Genomic DNA, 24,704 nt, shown 5'->3' with positions numbered 1-24,704 from the left:
TCTTAAAAAAGATGTTATTATTTATAGGAAACAAGAATCGTCCTTGTCTTCATTCTGTTTCTCATTCTTTTTTGTCATATGCTGATCTTGTCCAACTTTGGTTAGATGTTTCCTCAGAGGTGCAGTTTTCTTTTAGAAAGCTGGATTCCTCTTTCCCAGTGCTCCTTATTGTCCTGAAAAGGACAATATTCTTTTTTTTTTTTTTTAAAGACTTTATTTATTTATTTGTCAGAGAGAGAGAGAGAGAGAAAGAGCACAAACAGGCAGAGTGGCAGGCAGAGGCAGAGAGGGAAGCAGGCTCCCTGCTGAGCAAGGAGCCTGATGAGAGATCATGACCTGAGCTGAAGGCAGCGGCTTAACTGACTGAGCCAACCAGGTGTAACCTATTGTCTTGGTTTTTAAAGCCTTTGGGACAAAGTTTAGTTTTTTAATAAAATGATATTTTCCAAAATATGATGGTTTTTGTAAAGGCACTAATAGGGATAGAGGCAGCTCTGGGCTGGGCACCTGCATGTGTTTCTCCACATACAGAAGCTTCCGTGGTCGTGTCTATGTGTCTGTATTGCTTATGCTTTAGAGCTGCCTGCCCATAGAAAATTAACCTTGATATAGAACATAGGTCATAGGAATGAGCTGCATAACTGAGATAAATAAAATGTATAAAATAGCATAGAGTAAATAAGGAAAATGGGTAACAGGCAATAAAAGTAAATATACTTTCAGAATTTTTTTTCTACTCCCAGAACAACATTGCAAACACCCATCATCCCATCCTGAGATATAACTACTGCTAATATTTGTCATGTCTTCAAGGAATTTTATATTCATATACCTACACACGTCAGTTACATTTAGCCACCTTCTCCAGTGGCCTAACATGGGGTAATAAGATTGCTATATTTTCCCGTAAATAATTTTATAAAGCACATTTTTGTGCATGAATTCTCTGTCCAAGTTTTTTAGATTGTTTTCTTAGAATCAATCCTGAAAATTGTAATTACTGGGTCACAAGACAAAAGCATTTGTAGGATTTTACCTTCCTGAAGGGCTGTTTAAATCTCTACTCCCACCAGATACTGAGAAACATGTTTTCTTAGCTGAAATCTCTGATTACATGAACATTATTCATATGTTAATTAATCATTTAAGTTTCTTCTTTGGTATTTTTATAGTCCTGCTCTTTTTATATAGAAGTCTTATGATTTTAATTACTATCTGTGTGGCCTCCTTGATTACCAAGAATATTAGCATGTTGTAGCTTTTTTAATTTTTTTTGGCAGAAACTCCAAAGCAGACTTTTATTTTCTTGTCTTATCTTGTCTTTCTTTTATTTTTTTTAAATTTTGTTTTATTATTATTATTTTTTATTTATTTTCAGCATAACAGTATTCATTGTTTTTTGCACCACACCCAGTGCTCCATGTAATCCGTGCCCTCTCTTAATAACCACCACCTGGTACCCCACCTCCCACCCCTTCAATGTTGTAGGTTTTTTAACAGGTATTTGCTGCAAATATTTCCCCCAGCTTCTTGCTTTATTTGTTTTTTAAATTTATGAATGCTTGATCTTCTTTGTTTAAAGTTTTATGTCCTGAAATCCTTTTATAATTATATTCAGCATTTCTACCACCTTTTTAAGTTCAAAAAGTCCTCCTTTACTAGTGATCAAAAAGATATTAGTCTATTTTCTTCTATATGGCTTAAGTTTTTACATGCTGGAGTGTAGTGGTTAACAAGGTGGACGACTTATAGTTGATTACTGCCTTGGTCACCAAATGGCCTTGGTTAATCTCTTCCAACCTCAGCTCCCTCATCTGTAAAGTGAGGGTGATTACAGGACCATCACAAGCTGGTGTCCTAAGGACTAAGGACAAGAACGGCTGTAAAGTATTTTTAACACGGCTTAGCACGTACTTACACTGAGTAAGTGGTAACTATTATAAATATTATTATTGACATATAGTAAAATATAAGACTTTAACGTGCTTTTTCCCCAGACGGCTAAATAGCACTATTTTTCCTTTCCCCATTATACTCAAAGTGATTTCAGTCTATATTACACTCTAATACACTGTAACACCTGTTTCCGGCTTTCCCACTTATTTCTCAGTATATTCATATGTATGTGCCACACTGTCTTTTTGTTTGCTTGTTTGTTTCTAGACTGGGGAGGAGGGAACAGAGGGCAAGGGAGAGAGAGAATTCCAAGCAGGTACCACACCCAGCATGGAGCACAATGCAGGCTCGATTCCAAGACCCTAAGATCATGACCTGAGCCAAAATCAAGAATCAGATGCTTAACTGACTGAGCCACACAGGTACCCCTGCGCCATACTCTTTTCAATACTGTAGCTTTATAACATTTAGCACTATCATATGGGAAGAGTATGCATGTAGGAAACATAACTCTTTTTTAAACTATAATGATTATTTTCTCTTTCTTTTCCCCACAGGGATTCTAGAGTTATATTGTAATTAAAAATTTAATTGGATTTTGTAATAAGCATACACAGCCACATCTCTAAATATACAACTTGATAAATACAGGAAGCATTTTACACTTATTAGTAATGTCACAGATATAAATTTAAGTGCTTTAATTTTTAGATACTACACCACTTTGGATACAAGATGAAATAGTGCTACTGGATGCTAGGAATAGGAACAGCAGAGTGAGAACTCATTAGTGAATAAAATCCAGATTACAAATGCTTACTCAGTTTCTTAGGACATGGCCACAGGTAACACAGTCAATTATTTAGTCCAGTGGAAGTGACACAGTGGCCACCTACACGCCATACATGTGTTAATACAGTGGCCCTTAATGCCTGCTATGATAACAGAAGAAAAGCACACAGAGCTCAGGTTTTCCTAGGAACAACTGAGAATGCAACTAGTAAAGCAGAAATGCTCTCTGATCTCGTGTTTACCACTGCATCAGCAGCAATTCTGTCAGTAGCATCATTACATTTTAAACTACTATAGGAATTTTTGTGTGCTGTAATTTCAGCAATACATTTTTTTGCAATACATTTATTTTTCAGAACACTGATAAACTTTTTGCTTTGTGTTTCACAGGTATTTCAGGCATATGTGGCGTAATTTATAATAAGGATGCCATGAAATCCATCAGAATCCTAGAGGAGAACATAGGCAGTAATCTCTTCGATATCAGTCACAGCAACTTCTTTCAAGATATTTCTCCAAAGGCAAAGGAAACAAAAGTGAAAATAAACTTTTGGGACTTCATCAAAATCAAAAGCTTCTGCACAGCCAAGGAAACAGTCAAGAAAACAAAGAGGCAACCCACGGAATGGGAGAAGATATTTGCAAATGACAGTACAGACGAAAGGTTGATATCCAAGATCTATAAAGAACTCCTCAAACTCAACACACACAAAACAGACAATCATATCAAAAAATGGGCAGAAGATATGAACAGACACTTCTCCAATGAAGACATACAAATGGCTATCAGACACATGAAAAAATGTTCATCATCACTAGCCATCAGGGAGATTCAGATTAAAACCACATTGAGATATCAACTTACACCAGTTAGAATGGCCAAAGTTAGCAAGACAGGAAAGAACATATGTTGGAGGGGATGTGGAGAAAGGGGAACCCTCTTACACTGTTGGTGGGAATGTAAGTTGGTGCAGCCTCTTTGGAGAACAGTGTGGAGATTCCTCAAGATACAGATGTTGTGAAAAGAAAGGCCATCTGTACCCCAATATTTATAGCATCAATGGCCATGGTTGCCAAACTGTGGAAAGAACCAAGATGCCCTTCAACGGACGAATGGATAAGGAAGATGTGGTCCGTATACACTATGGAGTATTATGCCTCCATCAGGAAGGATGAATACCCAACTTTTGTAGCAACATGGACAGGACTGGAAGAGATTATGCTGAGTGAAATAAGTCAAGCAGAGAGAGTCAATTATTATATGGTTTCACTTATTTGTGGAGCATAACAAATAGTATGGAGGACATGGGGAGTTAGAGAGGAGAAGGGAGTTGGGGGAAATTGGAAGGGGAGGTGAACCATGAGAGACTATGGACTCTGAAAAACAATCTGAGGGTTTTGAAGGGGTGGGGGGTGGGAGGTTGGGGGAACCAGGTGGTGGGTATTAGAGAGGGCACAGATTGCATGGAGCACTGGGTGTGGTGCAAAAATTATGAATACTGTTATGCTGAAAATAAAAAAATAAATTAATTAAAAAAAAGGATGCCAGGATAATTTTCATCTACTAAGGGGATGAATATTTTTATGTTTTAGCAATAATGATTTGGTCCCCCAAAGTGATTGCAGGTGATAGATAACAGAATGTCTGTAAAGGCTTAAATGTTCTTTAAGAAAAGGAGTCTTTTATTTCTATGATGGTGGGACTCAGGTGCTCTGACAGAGTGATTGATAGAGTGTGAGAGAGCAAAAGTGGAAACCTCTTCTAAATTGTGGTAGATCAATTAAGTGGGACATTAAAGAGCATTTGCATTGGAAAATATTCAATATAAAGGGATGCCATAGAATGTGTTATATGGTTCCTAACTTCATTCTTTATAGTTACTGCTATGAAAGTTAGGAGGTGCAGAAAATATCATCTAGAAGGACTCCTTTAGAGAAGTCTTGGCATCCCTGTTTGAGGAGAATTCCAGAAAGACCAAGAGAAACTTGATGGGTTTTTCAAAATCCGATCATGGAGTGCTTCTGTTGTTGCCCTCTTTTTAAAGACTGTAAAACATTTCAGGCATTCAGAGACACTTTGAGAAGAATATAACAATATTATGTATTCACCACTCGGCTCAAGTAATCAAGTATTATAACTGAATGATATATTTTTTTTCTAATGAGAAATGTACCATGGAAAATATAGCATTTGCATGTCCTAAAGTGTCCTTTTCCAAGGTTCTTTCCATCCGATATGTTCATTTCTCCTTTCTGCGATAGGGTGCCAAACAGCTATAACTGGCAAAATGCTCTAAATACACATTGCTGAGCGAAAGATGGCTAACGATCAGCCAATGTGTAAAGTGATTCTAAACAGTAGGGCTAGACTGTTAATATTTTAATTCACTTGAAACTAATTAACAACTGTCCTGTGCACCAACTCTCAAGGCTCCTTGACTTCTCTTCTTTTTGAGAAAAATGCTTTTCAAAACCCAACATGAGTGGAGGGAGAGAACCCCATTACCTGTCAACACTGAGAGCGCAGAGATTGAGGACGGTGATCCCCACCGAGGACTTCTGCAAAAAGGGGAACAGCTTGCAAAGAAACAAGCCGAAGTCATTGTGATCGAAAGGCCAGTGGCTCGCCAGCAGCTGAAAGAAGGAGACACCAGGGTCAGAAACAACAGAGGTGGCACGCAAAACGTGGACACTTATATTCCTCAGTTGTGTATAACACCCAGTGCTCATCACAACACGTGCCCTCCTCAATACCCATCACCAGCGACCTCCTCCCTTCACCCTTTCCCCTCGGAAACCCTCAGTTTGTTTGTTTCCTCCATTAGGGACCATGGTCTCATATAGTTCATCTCCCCCTCTGATTTCTCCCCCTTCATTTTTATCTTTCTTCTCCTAATATCCTCCATGCTATTCCTTATGTTCCATATATGAGTGAAACCATAGGATAGTTGTTTTCTCTGCTTGACTTATTTTACTTAGCATAATCCCTTCCAGTCCCAGCCAAGTCGATGCAAATGACCACCTACTTTTCAAAGAGCAGCAAAAAGTTAGGGTTTGGGTAACGGTTTGACTGAGAAGGGAGGCAGTTATCTCTTATCTATTTTTACTAACCCACAAGTAAAGTTAGTTTTCAAGTAGCAGTATCGGAGGATTATATTATCTCTTGATAAGCAGCATGGGCTCTGAATGTGAGTTGATGGGGAATCCTGGAAAAAGGAAGTAGTTTAGGATGTACTGACTTGTCAGCAGCTTAACACCTTGGAGTCATTTTGAACTTAACCTTTCCTCTGTGCCGATGGGGCTCACTCTGCTTCACCAGGTGTATCCTAAGTGGCCTTTCTTTATTTAGGCTTAAACCTCCCTTTATCCTACAGACAAATGTGGTTACTGTGATTAGTTTGTAGCATTTGCCCCAAAGTCTTTTTAAATGTTGACAATTAAAAACCTCTGTTGGAAGGAAAAATGGATACCCTCTAGTGGCCATGGCAAGTAGCAAGATCATAAAACCCCCTGTGAGTTGCTGGTATTTATCTAATTAAGTATTATACCAGGAGCATGGGCTTAAATACTAGCTCAGCTACTTGAAAAGGGGAGACTCTGCTGAACACATGATGCCTTTTTAGAGTAAATATGGTATTGATTTCCTTTCTAAATTTTGCTTAGTGACGCAGAATAGACACGGATTCCACTCAATAGGAAAAACCGTCCTACTAACTTGACACACCTTTTTTCTCTTTTTTTGCAATGTACTTACTGCTTTAGTAGCTCTGAGGAGAGCTTTGAATTTCTCTTCTGACATATCTAAAAGATTATGTGAGGTTTAATTTCATGGTCAATGTGGTCATTAACATAATCCTCATTTTGAGAATTTAGTAATGTAGGGCTCTCTAAAATTCTATTTTTATGGCTAAGACCTTGGTATGACTTATCTCAGAAATCCTCTCTTTTTAGTCTTCAAACATATTTCCCTTTCATTTTTAAAAGTTTTAAAATTTCAATTCAATTTAATCAACTTACACTGTTATTATTTTCAGGGGTAGAATTTAGTGATTCATCAGCTGCTGACAACACCCAGTGTTCGTTCCATTGAGTGCCATCTTTCTTTTCAAAGATTTTATTTACTTATTTATTTGAGCGAGACAGTGCTAGAGATAGCGAGAGAGAGCAGAAGCAGGGAGGACAGGGAGAAGCAGGCTCCTGCGGAGCAGGGAACCCGATGCTGGGCTTGATCCCAGGACCCTGGGATCATGACCTGAGTGGAAGGCTGAGCGGAAGGAAGCCACTTAACAGACTGAGCCCCCCAGGCGCCCCATCAAGTGCCATCTTTAATGCCCATCAGGCAATTACCCGCCTAACTCCCCTTCAGCAACTTTCAGTTTGTTGCCTGTATATTTCTCTTTCTTTTGAATACTTTCCTGAACGTATTTTGAATTGAGGAATCCAATTCTGCCTCTCCTCTCTTTCTTTTTCTCCTGCACTCTGATGAGTCTTTGTCACTATCTTCTCAGAACTTTTGCATAAACTTTTGTCCAAGGACAATTGGTGGGCTTTTCACAGGAACATTGCCCTAAACTCTTGATGGTTTTCCTGAAACTAACAAATAATTATACCATTGCTGATTGCTGGTTGGTAATGCTTGATGCAAGTAAAGATATAAAACACTATTTCTGAGATGAATTTCCCCCCATAAAGAGACAAAAACCTGAAAATGACTTTTTATAGAATGAGAGTTTAATATTTTGTCATGCAAGTGCAATTCTCCCTTGAGGACTACAGAGATGTAATTAAAATGTGTAGGAATTGTTATAGGGTATGCTTTACAGTGACTTGAGTTGTTATGGTTGGTTCATTTCAGAAACAGAGGATCCTGATATCCATGTGGATGGATTTCCCAATTCACAGATCCAATAATGAGAGAATGGATGTTTCTTGCTTAGCAAGGGGGACTTCAAAGAAGTCCTCTGAGGTTCTAAATGACAAGTGGTAAGAAAAATGATCCAGAGAAAAAAACAACTGAGCACGAACTCTTTCAGGCCCTTCCAATCTTAATTGACTTTTTTCCTTTTTCATGCTTGGCAAAGCTTTCAACTAGGGTTTCAACTAGAAGAAGGACTGAAGGGAAAGATATCACAGAATTGGTGGACACCTTAAAAAAATCATAGAATTGTCTTTCTTTGAAACAGAGTTTTGTTATTTTCGCTGTTATTTTTCCTTTCCCCAGGAGTAAGCATCGATTCGTCTTGGAAATTAAAGACAAAGGGAAAGGAAATAAATCACTGGATGGGATGCTTGGGTTACTCAGTTGGTTAAGTGTCCAACTCTTGGTTTTGGCTCAGGTCATGATCTCAGGGTCATGGGATGGAGCTCCAAGTTAGACTCCATGCTCAGCGGGGAGTCTACTCAGGATTCTCTCTCTCTCTCTCCTCCCTCCCCTGTCCACAGCTCTAAGTAAATAAATCTTAAAAAAAAAAAAAAAAAATCATGGGAGGACATTTCCAAACAATCACAGTGCAGATTTCTCTAACCTATATCCACTTCATTCTGAAAGGATGTATGGGTAGTAACTGTCCTAATGCAACCAGGGGAAATTAGGGCACTGTAGGGGTAACTTCTTCCTTTTCTGTTTAAAGGTGGCTTCCTCAAAGAGGCCCCATTATCAGGTAGCTTCTGCTTGTTAATCTTTCCTCATGGAACCAGTGTGGAAGTAATTTTACATTCCAAGTCTCAGTTCACTCTGTTTTAGCAATAAAGGAATCAAAGAGGCATAGAGTGTAGCTCACCTATGTTTCTCTTATTTATTTATTTTTTTAATTTTATTTATTTATTTGACAGAGAGAGATCACAAGTAGGCAGAGAGGCAGGCAGAGAGAGAGAGGAGGAAGCAGGCTCCCTGCTGAGCAGAGAGCCCGATGCGGGACTCGATCCCAGGACCCTGAGATCATGACCTGAGCCGAAGGCAGCGGCTTAACCCACTGAGCCACCCAGGCGCCCTGTTTCTCTTATTTAGAAGAGATATTTTAGAACTTCTGAAAGACTACTTGCTGGGAATGCATCCTTGCTCTTATTTACTAGCATTCAAAATTGAAAACAATATTTAAAATGACAAAAAATAAGTTGTATACAAACGTAAAATGAAAAGCAAATCTCCCTTGTGATCAAGTCCCCTAAACTCTCTGCCCAAGGGCAACCACTGTTAATTGTTAAATGTTCTCTTCCAGAAAAGTTCCTTTGTACATAAAAGCAAATGCCCTTTAAAAAGAGTGGGAACATATGGAAATAATATGTTTTAACAGTTTCTTATGATCTTTTTTGCCTAGTGCACTTTCCTGGTAAGCAGCCCTATTGTCTAATTAAAAGGTTTTGATTTTGAAAAGCACATCAATGAAAGAATTCAGACTAAGATAGGAAAAAATAAGTAACTATATAGGATAAATCTAGACCACAGCAAAGGAACTAGTTGATTTCATTAATGTTAATAAGCCACTATCAATTCAAAGAAAGAAAAACCAAACCACTGTGACAAACTGACAAGTTGGATTGGTTCAAAGGGTTAATCAGGCACCAGGTAGTCATAGCTTATTTTTGTCATACAAGGGCTTATGCTATTATGAACCCTCATATTTATAACTTCCAAGGACATCACATAGTCCCTAGCACATAGTAGGTGTTGAATGAATTAATAATCCTCAATCATTAATTCAAGAAAATATTTTCATATTTTGAAATTGGGCAGTACCAATTTTGCCTTAAAAACAAATTCCTCTTGTAATTTACTTTTTATTTAGAAGTTGTTTATCTGTATCCCAGAGTAATATTTCCATTTTTTACATTGAAAGAAACCATGCACCTGTCAGCGAGTCCTTTGAGGAAGTGGGAGAACACTGTTCTAGTTAAGATTTTGGTTAAAGAGGAACTGCCACAAATTTTGGAGACCTCGCAGTCTGGGCTGTGATGAGACTGTCCAGCCTGATAAGAACCACAGAGCAGACACTGGAACATGAAGCAAATCTAACTGCATTCTCAAGTGGATACAGAGGACACCACAGACCAATCACTGAGACAGGAGAGGGCAACCTGCTGAGTATGGATGCTAGTGAAGGATACTTTCCTTGGTTCTAGCCTACGAGATTTTTTCTACAGTTGAAATACAAAGATCACGATCATCTATATCTATAAAGTTCACGATCGCCTGAAAACTAAAGTACCTCTGAAAGGCAGAAATTAATGTAGAAATTATGTATGTGTGTGGCTGATTTGGATTCTGTCCAAACTAATACAAAATTGACAGGCTGCATTTTTTAACCTGTCAGAACAGATTTACCAAAGGATTTCTACCACATGGTACACTCATAAGCAACCTGTTTTTAGAATGACTAGATCCAAAAGCAGGATCTCTGTCCACCACTGTGCTTAATACAAAGCAATGTCTACATGGCAGGAACCTTTCAGAAATGTGCATTGTACCTGTTGATGTCAGTTTTCTGGAACACAACAAGCAGAAAGTGAGCAAAAATGTAACGAACCAATTGGCTGATGTGAAATTTATGCCCTCAAGCTCACACACTTTCCTTATAGGCAAACTGCCTGAATCTTCACCACAGAAGGACTTACTCTTACTTTATAGCCTTACTTACTTTACACCTTTACAATCCTACTTTATAAGTTTTCAGGGGATACTGATAGTGTTGGCCCATCAACCATACTCGGAGAACCACTGCTCTAGAAGCACTTTGAGCACAAAAAATGATAGCTGACGACCCAGTAGTGCAGGAGGAGCAGAAATATAATAGGACATAGACATATGAAATCAAAACTCATACGAGTTTAGGGCCTGCATTCCACTACTTCTTCCCCCCAGTAGTCCCTGTAGGCATCAGTACATAAAGGTACAGTTCAATATCGGGTGACTTCACTGAATGCTATAGCCTGACGTTTCAGGACTCACCAGCTTGGCACTATAGAATACGGCTGTTTCCCCCCTCATTCGTCTTGTGCACGCATAAGACTTGGGTTCAAGTCCAAGATCTACCTGTTACACACAACTAATGAATCAGCAAACACTGCCTCAAAAAGGAGTGATGTACTATATGGTGGCTAACGGAACCTAATAATAATTAAAAAAAAAAAAAAAAAACCCAGATCAAGATCTACCTGACCTTGGGTAAACTCATGTAAGTTTCATTTCTGTATTTGTTAAGTGGGGTGGTTCTCATGCCTCCAACGGTATGATGACCATCTGAGGACTCAATCAGAACAATGCATATGAAAGAATTCTCCGAACTGAATCTGTGCCACACAAACATTAGTTATTTTGAATTGCTATAATTTGTAATCATAAATGGAAATGTACCATTTATGCACAACTTAATGAAAGCAAGGATAATAGAAATGAATTTACCCCCTTTTATCTATTCCAGATGTCATCTCTTGCCATTGAATGCTATTGCTTGAGCATTACTTTTGTTATTGTCATGGCATCTTAATAATGGGATAAATAAAACCAGTGGCACATTTTTTGGTGTGCTAATTTTCCTTCCAGCCCATCCGGTGCGGCTGAGGGATTCTCTTCCTCCCTTCGTGCCGCTCCACCCATCCTAGACAGGAACAAGGGATTTAGGAGCACAGTCGATAGTAGCTGGAAATCTCAAATTAATTGTTCTCGTCTCCTCAACATGAATTCTGGTAGTGTCACTTGGACTTGAAGATGATGCACCAGGTACGCGTTTGGGATCCTTAGGTTTTCTTCCTTGCTGGGGGAGAGGCAGAGAGAATGGCAGAGAGCACAGGATGTAGCACTCGAGTAGTCAAATCAGTCGTAAACAAGAACGTCTTCCAATAGCACAGACTGAGTTCATTATAATGCCTGTGATGCCCAGGACAAGCCTTTAATGTGAACATGTTCTCTGGCTGTTGCAAATCTCAAATTGGATACAATAAAATAAATCACTGTGCGTGACTGAGAATGGATTTGGCTTTTCCTTTATGTTTTAATTGTTTCAGGATTGAGGCGGAGATTTTTTTTTTTTAAAGATTTTATTCATTTATTTGAGAGAGAGAGAAAGAGAGAAAAAAGCATGAGTGGGGGAGTGGTGCAGGGAGAAGCCTAATGTGGGGCTCGATCTCAGGACGCTGGGATCATGACCTGAGCTGAGGGCGACACTAAACTGACAGAGCCACCTGGGTGCCCCACACAGAGTTTTCATAGAAATAAATGAAGTAAAAACCGTGGCTTGTACTTATCCACACAGGTTTTCCTTCGACAGGCCCTTTTTGCCTCCTGACCAGCCTCAAATTTGGAGCGCAGGGCAGAGCAGCAACTCCATAAAGTTTCGCAATTCTGGTGCCGGAGGCCCTCAGTGACGTAGGGGGACCCAGAAGCACTTCTTTTACATTAAAGCAAGTGGCTTTGCACAGCAGTTAAGAGCGGGCCCTAGGACTTAAGGCTCTGCTATGTTCCTGTGTGACCCGGGCTTGCTGATTAACTTCATTGCTTTTGAGTTCCCTCCTCTAGAAAATGAAGACCAGGTGACAGCTACCTCAGAGGATTCCTGTAGACAGCAGGTGAGACAATCCAAACAGCGGGATTAGCAGAACTAAGGCTCTGGAGGAGTGAGCTGTTTGTTACCAGTCCCTGCTGTTCGTCCCGTTTTTCCCTGAGAACGGGAAGGAGGATCCTCCAGTCACGGCGGGCGTAGGGTGGTAGAAGACCCAAGCACAAGGGACCTCATTCTCAAGGAAATGACTAGCTGTGTGATGAACAGACCTAACAGACCTTAAAAGCCGTAAGCAACATGCCGTGGCAGCTCAACAGAAGGAGAAGGTGGTCTGGCACAATGGCAGAGAGAACAGGATCTGGAGTCTGCGATGGCCCCTGGCATCACTTAGACAAGTGACTGTGGCCTCAGAGAAGACGAGAGATAATAAGAGAATCTATGCCCTCCAGTGCATGTGGGTATGAAATGAATTAATCCAGGCAAAGCACTCAGAAGGGCCTGGCCTCTGATCTATGTTGATAGATCCTAAAGTGTCAGTTCTGTTGAGGCTCTGCTCCCACTACTCTGCTCACCCCTGGGAAACATGGGATTGTTGCTACTCCTCGCTGCCCGCCATCTTACACTATTGAAATGTGAAGGTTTCCATTTTTGCTGAGGTCTTAACTTTTTAGAATCCGAAATAACATAGCTATTTAGAATGACCAAGTGGGGACATCTGGGTGGCTCAGTCGGTTAAACGGCCCTTTGGTTCAGGTCATGATCTCAGGATCCTGGGATGGAATCCTGGCATTGGGCTCCTGGCTCAGCAGGGAGCCTGTTTCTCCCTCTGCCAGCCACTCTTTAATAAAATCTTAAAACAAAACAAAACAAACAAACAAAAAAAACCGCCTACCAAGTGGAGGAGAGGAAAGAAAAAGAGGAAAAGTAGTTTCTGAAACCAGCGTTCCAAAGCCATGAAGGTTCTTCCTTAGAAGAAAGATATGGGCTTATTATCCTCAACAGTCTCGGTTACCTGAAGGCTAGGAATGAAATGTCTCTTTCAAATAACTCTGTTTGCGTACGGATGCCAATCTAGAAGCAAGGGACCTGAGACTTCTGCTTGTCTTGCATGCAGAAAACCAAAGGATCCTTGGGTGGAGAAGAATGAAACTTCTTTAAAGCAGGAACATTAGAAGGACTCAATATCAAAATTATACAGGTCAGTGCCAAAGATATGTGTCAATACTTAAAGATTTCATTCATAACCGAGAGAAGATTCATGTTGGAAAAAAATAAACCTGGTTTTTCCTGAATGGAGAAAGCTTTTATACATGTGTCATGACTGGAGGCTTACGTTTTCTTGTAACACAGTGCGAACATAGTTAATTATAGACAATAAGTGCTCTGACCTGGACACACAGTAAGGACCAAAGCCTAATGAAAAATTTTATTGTTTCTTTTAATCAGCACTGTCTACGGTAGTACATGCTGGTATTTATTTAAAAGAAACCTGCAGGCAAAACCAAAGCAGAACAAAGCAAAACAAAACAAACTGGTAGAGATCCCCACATAAAGATCTAGGGAGTACCTACAAAAGACTTAACAAGAATTAGTGATAAGTAGGAAAAAGGGAAAACCAATGGCATAGTTGAAGGTATGCAGCTTATTTAATGATTTAATGTACAAAATCTTAAAAACTGGAGTTAGATCTTCATTGTAAAGTATGTCACGTGGTCACAGGAAATTAATTATGCTATGTGTAGTTAGAAACAATGACCCAACCAAGAAATGGTATGAAGCGTGAAGATATGGTATCGCATGTGACTTGGGGGGTGGGTGGGGAGAATACAATTGATGCTGAAGCTGACATGACATAGTACCTACGTTTGAGGTGATTTTGAGTATTTAATGACAGAAACTCATTCGACAATAAAACTTCAAGCTTTCCAATAGCTGAGACATAAAGTGAAATAGAAAAAACATACCTAAGATGTCCGAATTACCAGTCATGTGATGACACTTTGCCGAAGAATGCCGTGCATTTTAACAATTCACTATTAAAGTTTTGGAAGCCTGGCTATCTTCTGGGGGAAGTGCTATGTGTGGTATAGAGAGTATTAAAACCATAAAAGTTATATATAATGGGAAGAGAGAAGAGTGGAACATCCTGAGGGGGAAACTGGAAATCCTGACTTCCAGCTCTAGTCCTGTCAGAAATTTTGGGGCCTTGCTCCCCTCCTCTGCCATATAGTCTAGTTCTGGCCCAACATTTCTTATCTTTAAATTCTTTGCCAGCTCATAAATTGTGTGATTTCTTTTTCACATCAGAACTCTGTAACTGGTTTCTCTGAAACTACTATCAACTCCATTTACCCCTAATCTTACCTCAGTCCTTCCCTTGATTTTATATGATTTTTTCCCCCAATTTCTCTTTTATCTTTCCCATCTGTGACTCTTCTGGTCCTCTTTGACCTTCTTTCTGTCCAAAAGGAGTAAGGAAACAGAACAGAAAACACACAAGTTTGCAGTCTAATGTAATTAGTCTACAGTGACGCCAAGTTTCCTTTTCTAGACACTCAATTACTTAGAAATACTTGTACTGGTTTAAGGAATATTAACTGCCATGAAAATCAGCCATTTAATCAAATGTTATTAAGACAAGTTTGGTAAACAACACTTATCTTGGAATTTCAAAACTGTTTCAGGCTTGGACAGGCTTGATCCGTGCTTACAGATCATCTAGATCAGTGGTTCTTTTAAGTGTTGTCTGTGACTCCTAAGGATCCCTGAGAACCTTTCTTAGGGTCTGCAAGATCAAGATAACACTAGCAGATTACTGCCTTTTGCCCTACTGGTACAAAAACAATGGTGGGTAAAACCACGAGTGCCTTAGCAGGAATCAAGACGGGGCACCAAACTGTTTTAATAGTCATTGCATTCTTAACCATGACACACTAGTAACAACAACAAAAGCAACAAAAAATTGTTGCTGCAAGAGTAATGGTGAGGGATTTAGCAGGTCACAGCATACAAGAGCAATATACAAATACCAGTTGCATTTCAATATACCAGAAATGGAAAATCCAAAAATCCAAAAATGAAATCAAGAGGCAATATCACTCAAAATAGTGTCAATAGGAATAAATTTGACAAAAGAAATGTATGGCATGTACTGAAAGCTACACAATACTGGAGAAATCAAAGATTTAAATACATGTTTATGGATTGGAAGAATCAATATTGTTAAGATGGCAATCATCTAAAGGGTCAATACAATTCCTATCTAACTTCAAGGAAATGAATAAATTTATCTTAAATTTCTAAATTATTTATTTATTTAAGAGTGAGAGAGAGAGAGAGAGAGAAAGAGAAAAAGAGAGCACAAGTTGGGGGTGGGGACGGGGGGGAGAAGGGACAGAGGCAGAGGGAGAAGCAGGCAATATGAGGCTCAGTCCCAGGACCCACCTGAGCCACCCAGGTACCCCTATCTTAAAATTTATATATAACTGTAAAGATCCTAGAATAAGCAAAACAATTATGAAAAAAAAAATGAACAAAGTAGGACTTATAATATCTGTTTAAAAACTCACTATAAACTTCAGTACAGAATGGCAGTGGCATAACAACAGACACATAGGTCATTGGAACAGAAAAGTCCAGAAATAAACTCTTACATTTATTATCAAATGAGTTTTGATAAAGGTGCCAAGGCAATTCAATGATAAAAGGGTAGTCTTTTCAAAAATGGTGTTGGAGCAGCTGGATATGCTTATGCAAAGAAAACATGAACTTAGGTGCTTATCTCATAACCTACATAAAAATTAATTGTGATCATACATCTAAATGTGAGAGCTAAAACTATGAAACTGTTAGAGAAAACACGAGAATTTTTTTGTGATCTTCATTTAGGCAAAGATTTCATAGATATGACACCAGAAACATGATCCATGTAAGAACAATGTGATAAATTGTATTTAGTCAAAATTAAAAATTTTTGTTTCTCAAAAGACACTGTTAAGATGAAAAGAAAAACCAGGGTGGGAAAAATATTTGCAAATCACATATCTGATGAAGGACTTCTGTCTAGAATAAATAAAAAACTCCTACAGTTAAAAAATATAAAGATAAGTAACAATTAAAAAGTATGAGAGATTTAAATAGACATTTCACCAAAGTAGATATATATAGCTAAGAACATGACAATGTAAGATAGTCAAAATCATGAGTCTATTAGGGAGATAGAAATTAAAACCACAATGTGATACTATTACACATCATTAGAATGGCTATAATGAAAAAGTTGATAATAATAAGTGTTGGTGAGCATGTGGAGGCATTGGAACTGTCATATAATGCTGGTGGGACTCTAAACTGGTATTATATTTTTTATATCAATATGATCCAGCAATATTATTCATATTCCTCCAATGTTACTCATTGGTTTGTATTTATTTCTATGTAATTTTAGGTCATGTATGCGTGTGTATCCACCACCAGTCAAGATATGGAACAGGCCCTTCACACAAGGATCCCTTTTGATATTCTTTGATAACCACACTCCCTTTGCGTCCCCTTCCCCATTCCTAACTCCTAGGAACCACTGATCTGTCCTCAGTCTCTATAACTGTCATTTCAAGGATGTTATATAAATGGAATTATATAATATAAAATCTTTTGAGATTGGCTTTTTTTTTTCCACTCAGCATGGTTCCCTTGTGGTTCATCCAAATTATATATCTCAATAGCTTGTTCCTTTTTAATTTTGAGTAGTATTGCATGAAATGGATGTACCATAGTTGTTTAGCCACTCATCCACTGAGAACATCTGAGTTGTTTCTGGGTTCTGGTTATTACAAATTAGCTACTATGAACATGCATGAACTGGTTTTTGCATGAACATAATTTTCATTACTTTGGAATAAACGCCCAAGAGTGCAATTGCTGGATCTGACCATAACTGCATGCTTAGTTTTATATTAAACATCCAAACTTCTTGCTAGAGTGGTTCTACAAATGTATGTTTATTTTAGCCTTTCTGATAGGCGTGTAGTGATATCTCACTGTGGTTTCCATTTTGTATTTCCCTAATGGCTGATGACATTGAACATCTTTTTGTATGTTTATTGGGTCATCTGTATATTCTCTTCTACAAAATTTCTGTTTGATGCCTCACATGCTGAAAATTATCCAAATAGCTATTAGTCATTGGTCATGGATATCTTTAGCAGAGAAGAGATAGTTTGAACAGAATGAGGGGATGCACTTGAGGATCAAGGAACCTAAAAAGGGACTGATAACAAATATTAAGCCCTAAGGCACTTACTCTTCTCCATTCATTCATTTATTCAAATGCATATTCAAGTTAATAAATACTCATTTATCCATTCATTCATTTAGCCATTTCTGGCTAAGCAGTAATATTTTATTAGATATAAACAATTCTGTACCAGCTTTGTCTTCTGGACCATTTCCACCAACTATGAAACTTCTATCATTTCATGAGAGTTAAGAGTTACTGCAAACAAGTTAAGAATTTCAGAACCATGGTAGAGGTGGGCTCTGGTCTGTCAGCTGAGGGACTGCTTTTATTCTATCAACCTGAAAGCAGGACCGATTTGAATTAGTATCTCAGTAAGATTATAAACAGCTCAGTGTTCTGGTTCACACAATTGGAACCAAAGACGTTGATGCCTCACATGCTGAGAATCTGTGGTCCCTGCCTCTTCCCTACCTCCTTCCATCTCTTCTTCTTTTCCTAAATATATATGAACTGTCTTCTGTGTACCTGATGAATTACATAGTGTCTAAGAGTTGAGCCCCAGGGATGGATCCATCATCCAACACTGTCTTCTTTCCTCCAACCCCCATAGCACCTCCTTCTTTCCCCCAGCAACTAAGAAAGGGTTAATATATACAGAGAATATCTGATGCCACAAAATTACATGTATACACACACACACACACACACACACACACACACACACACACACACACACACTGTATAAAAAAGGAACGCAGAGTATTTCTGATCCTTTCCCGACTTTCCCTTTTGCAATATGGCCCTTTGGCCCATGGTCCTCAAATTCCTTGAATTTTATAGCACAGAGATTAAAAAAAAGAAGTCATTTATTTTAACTTATAATCATGTAATTTAATTGGCTTATCAAAGAAATATAAAGTGCAGTGATTTTCTGACAAAATAATTCCAAATATGTAAAGGTTTTGTCTTCAAGATTTTAGAGAGTACTCTTTTTTGTTTTTTGTTTGTTTGTTTGTTTTTTTGGCATGAAATTTCCCCAAAATAGATGGAATAGTCTCCTTTACTGAAACATGAATGTCTTTTTTTTTTTTTTTTTTAACTGAAACATGAATGGCTGCCCAAAGATCTGGTCACCTAGTTTAGTGCTGCTCTTCATTGTTTGAAAGACAATACAGTGAACATCTCTAAATTCATGACAAAGAATTTAGAACTTCTTCAGTTTTGACCACAATACATGATTTGTCCAAGAGGCTTCATGGATACTTGGTCACTAAGATCCTCAATGAGGCCGAAGTTCTGATGCATGATAACTAAATGGGGAAGACAAAGAGATGATAACAGCCCCTAGCTGTTCTTCTAACTGATATTAGTAGTCACCTTAGGAACAAGTCTACTATGTGTCATTATGCCTAATTATGTCTCCATTAATTGGGGGGCCCTTCATTATTTTTTTCATCTAAAAATAATGACTTGAGAGATCTAGTGATTTATTCTAGATCAGTCACAAACCATTTATAAAAAAAAGAACCATATTTCAATTTCTTGGGATAATGTCCATTTACTTTTGTGGGGGATTGAAGGCCAAAGCTACTTAAAAAAAATCAAAGGTAGGAAGATGTAGTAATATTTTTGAAGTTCGGGTTTTGAGTTTTGATTTGCTATGGAACAAAATGAAGGGGAATGAAAGGCAGGGATGAAACAGGAGCAGGGTAGTTGGTGAGATGTCACAGAGGTTGATAATTTTTTTTTTTTCTGTAAATGGCCAGATAGCAAATATTTTAGCCTTTGCAGACCATATGGTATCTGTCAAAACTATTTATGTACGTAATTGGGTATGGTTATGTTCCAAAAAAAATTCATTTATAAAAATAGGCATTGGGTAGAGTTTGGCCCACTGGTCATATTTTGCCCACCCCTGGGTCAGAGAGTCAGGAAAAAGCAGAAGTGGTGAGTACTGAGGGCTTGCAGATGAAATACTGGACTCTTCCTTTTAGTGTCTACTACCTTCCAAATTCAATTCCCGTCCTTTACGGTGGCCCGGGAACTGGAGGCAAATTTAGGGTCAGTCCATAACGCCAATGAAAATATTACTGTGAAGCTAATGATTTCCTTGGAACAAAAATCAGGAAAAGTTTCAACACATTACCTGAGTTCAAATGCATTTTCATAAGATTACAAAACCCAAGGCTCACACATTTTACACACTTCTGAATACTTTCTGGGAGTATGTAGTATCTGCATTGTAAGTCCATTTAAGTTCCATTTGAAATCAAGTCAGTGTTTTGTTTTGTTTTTTTCTGAAGATTTTATTTATTTATTTGACAGAGATCACAAGTAGGCAGAGAGGAGGCAGAGAGAGAGGAGGAAGTAGGCTCCCCGCTGAGCAGAGAGCCTGATACAGAGCTCTACCCCAGGACCCTGAAATCATGACTTGAGCCAAATGCAGAGGCTTAACCCACTGAGCCATCCAGGCGCCCCACAGTCAGTAGTTTTGCTGAATACAATTTCTTTTTCAGGATGCTGCAGTGGAAATTTTGTGGATGACATTAAGAGGGATTTTACTGTCTTCATAAGCTACAGCTTGGTAAATTTCTATAGTAACCCTCCCTTACCAGGATTATAACTAAATCTCCAAGTTTTACCTAGCAACTGACACAGCCAAGATATGTATTTAAGAAAATTAACCTCAGAGAGATTGTGTGGAAAATTTCATCAATTCAGCTTAAACTGTCATAACATTTACTGTCTGCAATCATGGTTTTTAAATCTGCATTTCATGCTGTGTTTCAACATTTTAAAATAAATAACCATTTATTATAGCCTCAATGGAAAATGCTGAAACCTAATTTTATTTCTGTAGCTCTTGAAATTAATTTGACTAGTTTTGTTTTAGATGCATATATTACTTTGGGAGAAGGAGAAATGACAGTGTTTCTGTTTTTAAAGAAAAGGCTAATAGGTGTTTAGCATTCAAAATGTTTTTCATGTGTCTGTGTTTGATGGTCTCAAAAACTTCCAGCAAAACACTAAAGTATAAAATTACAGTGGCATTTGGGCTAACTTGATGGTATGCCTTTGTATTCTCAAACAGAATGCGTGCCACTCAAAGTCATGACTATTCTACATCTGTGTTTTCTATAGACACTTAGCAAATGTGTGAGTTGATCTGGGGATTATCCATTATGGAGGCAGTTAATAGATTTGCTTGAAAGGCAAAGAAGAATTACAGTAGGGGCCCCTGGGTGGGTCAGTGGGTTAAGCCTCTGCCTTTGGCTCATGTCATGATCTCAGGGTCCTGGGATCGAGCCCCGCATCAGGGTCTCTGCTCAGCAGAGAGCCTGCTTTCTCCTCTCTCCCTGCCTGCCTCTCTGCCTACTTGTGCAATCTCTCTGTCAAATAAATAAATAAAATCTTAAAAAAAAGAAGAAGAAGAATTACAATGAACAAAATTCACATATATACCACACGGGTCTTTGGAGCATTTTAGAAAATAATTCCTGTTTAGGAAATCCTGCCCAATTCCTAATACTGTACCATGCCCTGATAAGTTCTCCAAATTACTGATCAAAATTTATATTAAAGATTTATAATCAAGGTTTATATTATAATATATATTTAATATATAGGTATATATTGATATGTAACGATTATATATGTATTTTAATGTATCCATATGTAGGTCATATACGTGTGTAAAATATTTATTTCAGCATATGTGTGCATACAAAGATGCATTTGAGAATATACACAAATGCACTATTTTTTTAAAAAATATTTTATTTATTTATTGACAGACAGCGATCAGAAGTAGGCAGAGAGGCAGGCAGAGAGAGAGAAGGAAGCAGGCTCCATGCCGAGGAGAGAGCCTGATGTAGGGCTCGATCCCAGGACCCTGAGATTATGACCTGAGCCGAAGGCAGAGGCTTAAACCACTGAGCCACCCAGGAGCCCCCAAATGCACTATTCTTATTAGCTCAAAATTAGAAACTATTTAAATGCCTACATATAGTGGAGTGGATAAATAAATTGTGGCCTATTCAGACAAGCAAGTACTTTGCAGTAATAAGAATGAGTAAGCGACAACACAACGTGGGTTACGGTCACTAACATAAGGTTGAGCAGAAGAAGCCACACAGAGAAGAATATATATTGTATGATTCCATTTATATAAAATACAAAGACAGGCAAATTCATGCCATTAGAAGTTTGGAAAGTGGTTGCCTTGGGAGTTAGGGACTGAGGGACTTCTAGGTGCAGGTAATGTTCTGTTTCTTGATCCTAGTTACACGGATGTCTTCATTGCATGAAAACTCGTGGAGCTGACATGTACATTTTCCTGGATGTATATGTCAATAAAAATTTTAAAAAGTTCACACAGTATTACGGCTCTTCCTGTGAGATTAGGTAACATTTCCCTAATTTTCATAGGTTTTGGCTTCTATAAGAAAATCAGATTTGGGGAAATGGTGAAAATATGCCGAGAAGTCGTGTTTATGACATAAATGACATTATTTGAAAGGAGAAATTTTGGAGTGTCCGAGACATTTTTATTTTATGGAACTAAGTTAAAAGTTCACGGCAGTCAGAGATTTTTTTCTTTCTCTCTTGGTCCAGACATTCTGCAGAATTCCTTCATCAGCTAGAAAGCTCATGTGGGATGGGGTGTAGTATAGTGTTCAGTGTTTAGCAGAGATGTGCGCCCATTACATTTCGCACTTCAACAGGCAATGACTGTGGACACTTTTAACGTGTTCGATAATTATTTGCTTCACTTGTTGCTTTTGCAATTAGGACTACTCAAGTTCCTTACTTAAAAAGCTTTTCTTCCTCTCCTTTCCTCCCTCCCTTCTCTCTTTCCTTCCTTAGAAAGAGAGAGAGAGAGTGAGAGAACAGTGGGGAGGAACAGAAGGAAAGGAAGAGAAAGAATCTTAAGCAGGCTCCATGCCCAGTGTGGAGCCGAATGTGGGGCTCTATCTCATGACCCTGAGATCATGACCTGAGCTGAAATCAGGAGTTAGACGCTTAACTGACTGAGCCACCCAGGCATCCCTAAATAGTTTGAGAGTCAATGGAATCACTTCACAAAACTTATAGTTCTATGTAAATTTATTTTATTGAAGAATTCTGACTTCTTTTTAAATATCAGTTGAGACCTGTTCCCAAATGTCATCCATGGTGTATCACACTCCCCTTTTAATTCTTGTGCATCTGTGAAACCAAGAAGGAAAGTCTAGGAATGCATTTAGTTTCATCAATAAAATCTGATGTTTCCACCCCAAATAAAACTATGGGCTAGCCATACATACTCATTTTCTGTCTCATGTTCATACAAATCTGCCCAGCCTTCCCAACAAGAACTGGGTGAGACAACTATTTGGCAAAAATGTGTCCCTCTGAACAGATAAGCAGATGCATGCTTTTAGACAAGCAGTTCATCAAGAACTCAACCTTTCTTTTCAGCTTATTATTTTACTTTCTGGCTCCTTTCTGTCTGTTGGCCTCACCAACATGACAGTGAGTATGGAATACAAAAATCTGTTTCCCAGATGTGCCAATGCAATCTGCGAGATTTACGACATAGATGCTAATCTGGAGAGCAGTCTCTGTATCACACACATTTTCCTTTATGATGTGTGACTTCTGTCTTAAATAAGCAACTAAAGAAGCTGTTGGGTTCAATGGAGGAGAGAAAAGGGTCTGACTTTATATTTGAAGACAGCCTTTGAAATTATATTTCTGTACAAGGGATGGCATTTGGATGACTGTAAAGTTTGCCTTCTGAGGCAAGAAGAGAGAAGCAGTATGGCTGCTCAGAGACAGCCTGGACTCTGAGATGAGACAGGCCCCAAACCCTGGCTCTGCCCCTTGCTCACTGTGTAACCCTGAGAAAATTCCTTAAACTCAGTTTCTTCATTTTCAGGCCACGGCAGTGCATCATAGGTTTGTTGTGAGGATCAAATGAGTAGCCTGGCACAAAGCCAGCACTAGTTAAGCCACGGGTAACACCATTCTCATGTTATACAAGTTATATACATTTTAAAATTGTATGTTTTTCCTTCACTGATTCAGGAAGTGCTTCTCAAACCAGTAGGAAGAATGCTTTTGTTAAGATAAAAACCAAATCATGCTACTCATCTGCTCTCAGGCTTCTAAAATCTTTTCATCTCGGGGCACCTGGGTGGCTCAGTCAGTTAAGCATCTGCCTTCAGCTCAGGTCGTGATCCCAGGGTCCTGGGATCTAGCCTTGCCTCGGGCTCTCTGGCGAGCAGAGAGCCTGATTCTCCCTCTGCCTGCAGCTCTCGCTGCTTGTGCTGTCTCTCTCTCTCTCAAACGAATAAATAAAATCTTAAAAAAAAATAAATAAAAGTTTTCCATATCACTCAGAGGAAAAGACTAAGGACTTTATAAAGATGTACAGGTAGGGGGACCATGTTTCCTGGTATGTTTAGGACAATCTGGGTCTATGCCTACTGTCCACATGCAATTATTGGCAATGTCTCCTTTCACACTCAAACTACCCTGGTTTGGATGCTAAAATATACGGTTACCCTATTATTAGGCAGACCCTGTGTTATCTGCTTATCCTCATACCTTTTCCACCTATCCCCTGGACTTCACGTTACCACTCTCTCCCTGCCACTCACCATGATGGCCTCCTTGCTGGTCCTTTAACCCTCCAGGCACATTCCTGCCTCTGGGCCTTTGCACTCACCCTTTCTTCTGGCTGGAATGCTCTTAACTTAAAGAATGGCATGGTTTACTCCTTTAATGTTTCAGTTTTTATTCAACTGTCACCTTGTATTGAGGCATTCTTTAGCCACCGACTCTAAAATTAGTATCTTCTCTCCCTTCCTTCTATTTTTTCTTCCCATTTTACTTTTCTCCTCAGCAGTTATCGCATATGCAATATATTTAGTTATTTCACATGCTTATCGTCTTGTTCTTCTACCAGAATGTAAGCTCCATGAGGGGAAGGATGAATGGTTTTCTTCATTGCTATTTCCCCCAATGACTGGTATACAGCAGGGGCTCAATAAATATCTTTTGAATGAATAAAATAAGAACATTTAGAGAAGAAAGATCTGATATGCCTGAGTAACCAAATGGCCAATCCACTACCCTCCCCCATTATCTTCTAGTACAAAATTTGATCTAAAATAATAGGGATCCTATGATTAGTGTTACGAGAAGCATGATTTGACTGGTTTCTATTACTGATGATCTTTTCTATGTAAGTTGTTTAAAAAAAAAAAAAGTTGAGACGGCAAATGGTCAACGAAACT

The 24,704-nt window shown here is 38.7% G+C and overlaps 1 protein-coding gene across 1 annotated transcript in view; it reads right to left on the bottom strand.

The window, feature by feature from the left end:
• The window catches only part of EDNRA (endothelin receptor type A), a 59,728-nt gene that overhangs the window by 23,166 nt on the left and 11,858 nt on the right, over positions 1-24,704 (bottom strand). The window contains exon 3 of the mRNA XM_032332468.1: positions 5,195-5,322. Within this exon, the coding sequence (XP_032188359.1) occupies positions 5,195-5,322 (128 nt within the window). The remainder of the gene's footprint in view (positions 1-5,194; positions 5,323-24,704) is intronic.

This window comes from Mustela erminea, chromosome 2, assembly GCF_009829155.1.
Source record: "Mustela erminea isolate mMusErm1 chromosome 2, mMusErm1.Pri, whole genome shotgun sequence".
In the NCBI taxonomy this organism is placed as follows: domain Eukaryota; kingdom Metazoa; phylum Chordata; class Mammalia; order Carnivora; family Mustelidae; genus Mustela; species Mustela erminea.
The sequence above is the reverse complement of the archived record's forward strand: the minus strand, read 5'-3'. Positions and strand labels throughout refer to the sequence as shown.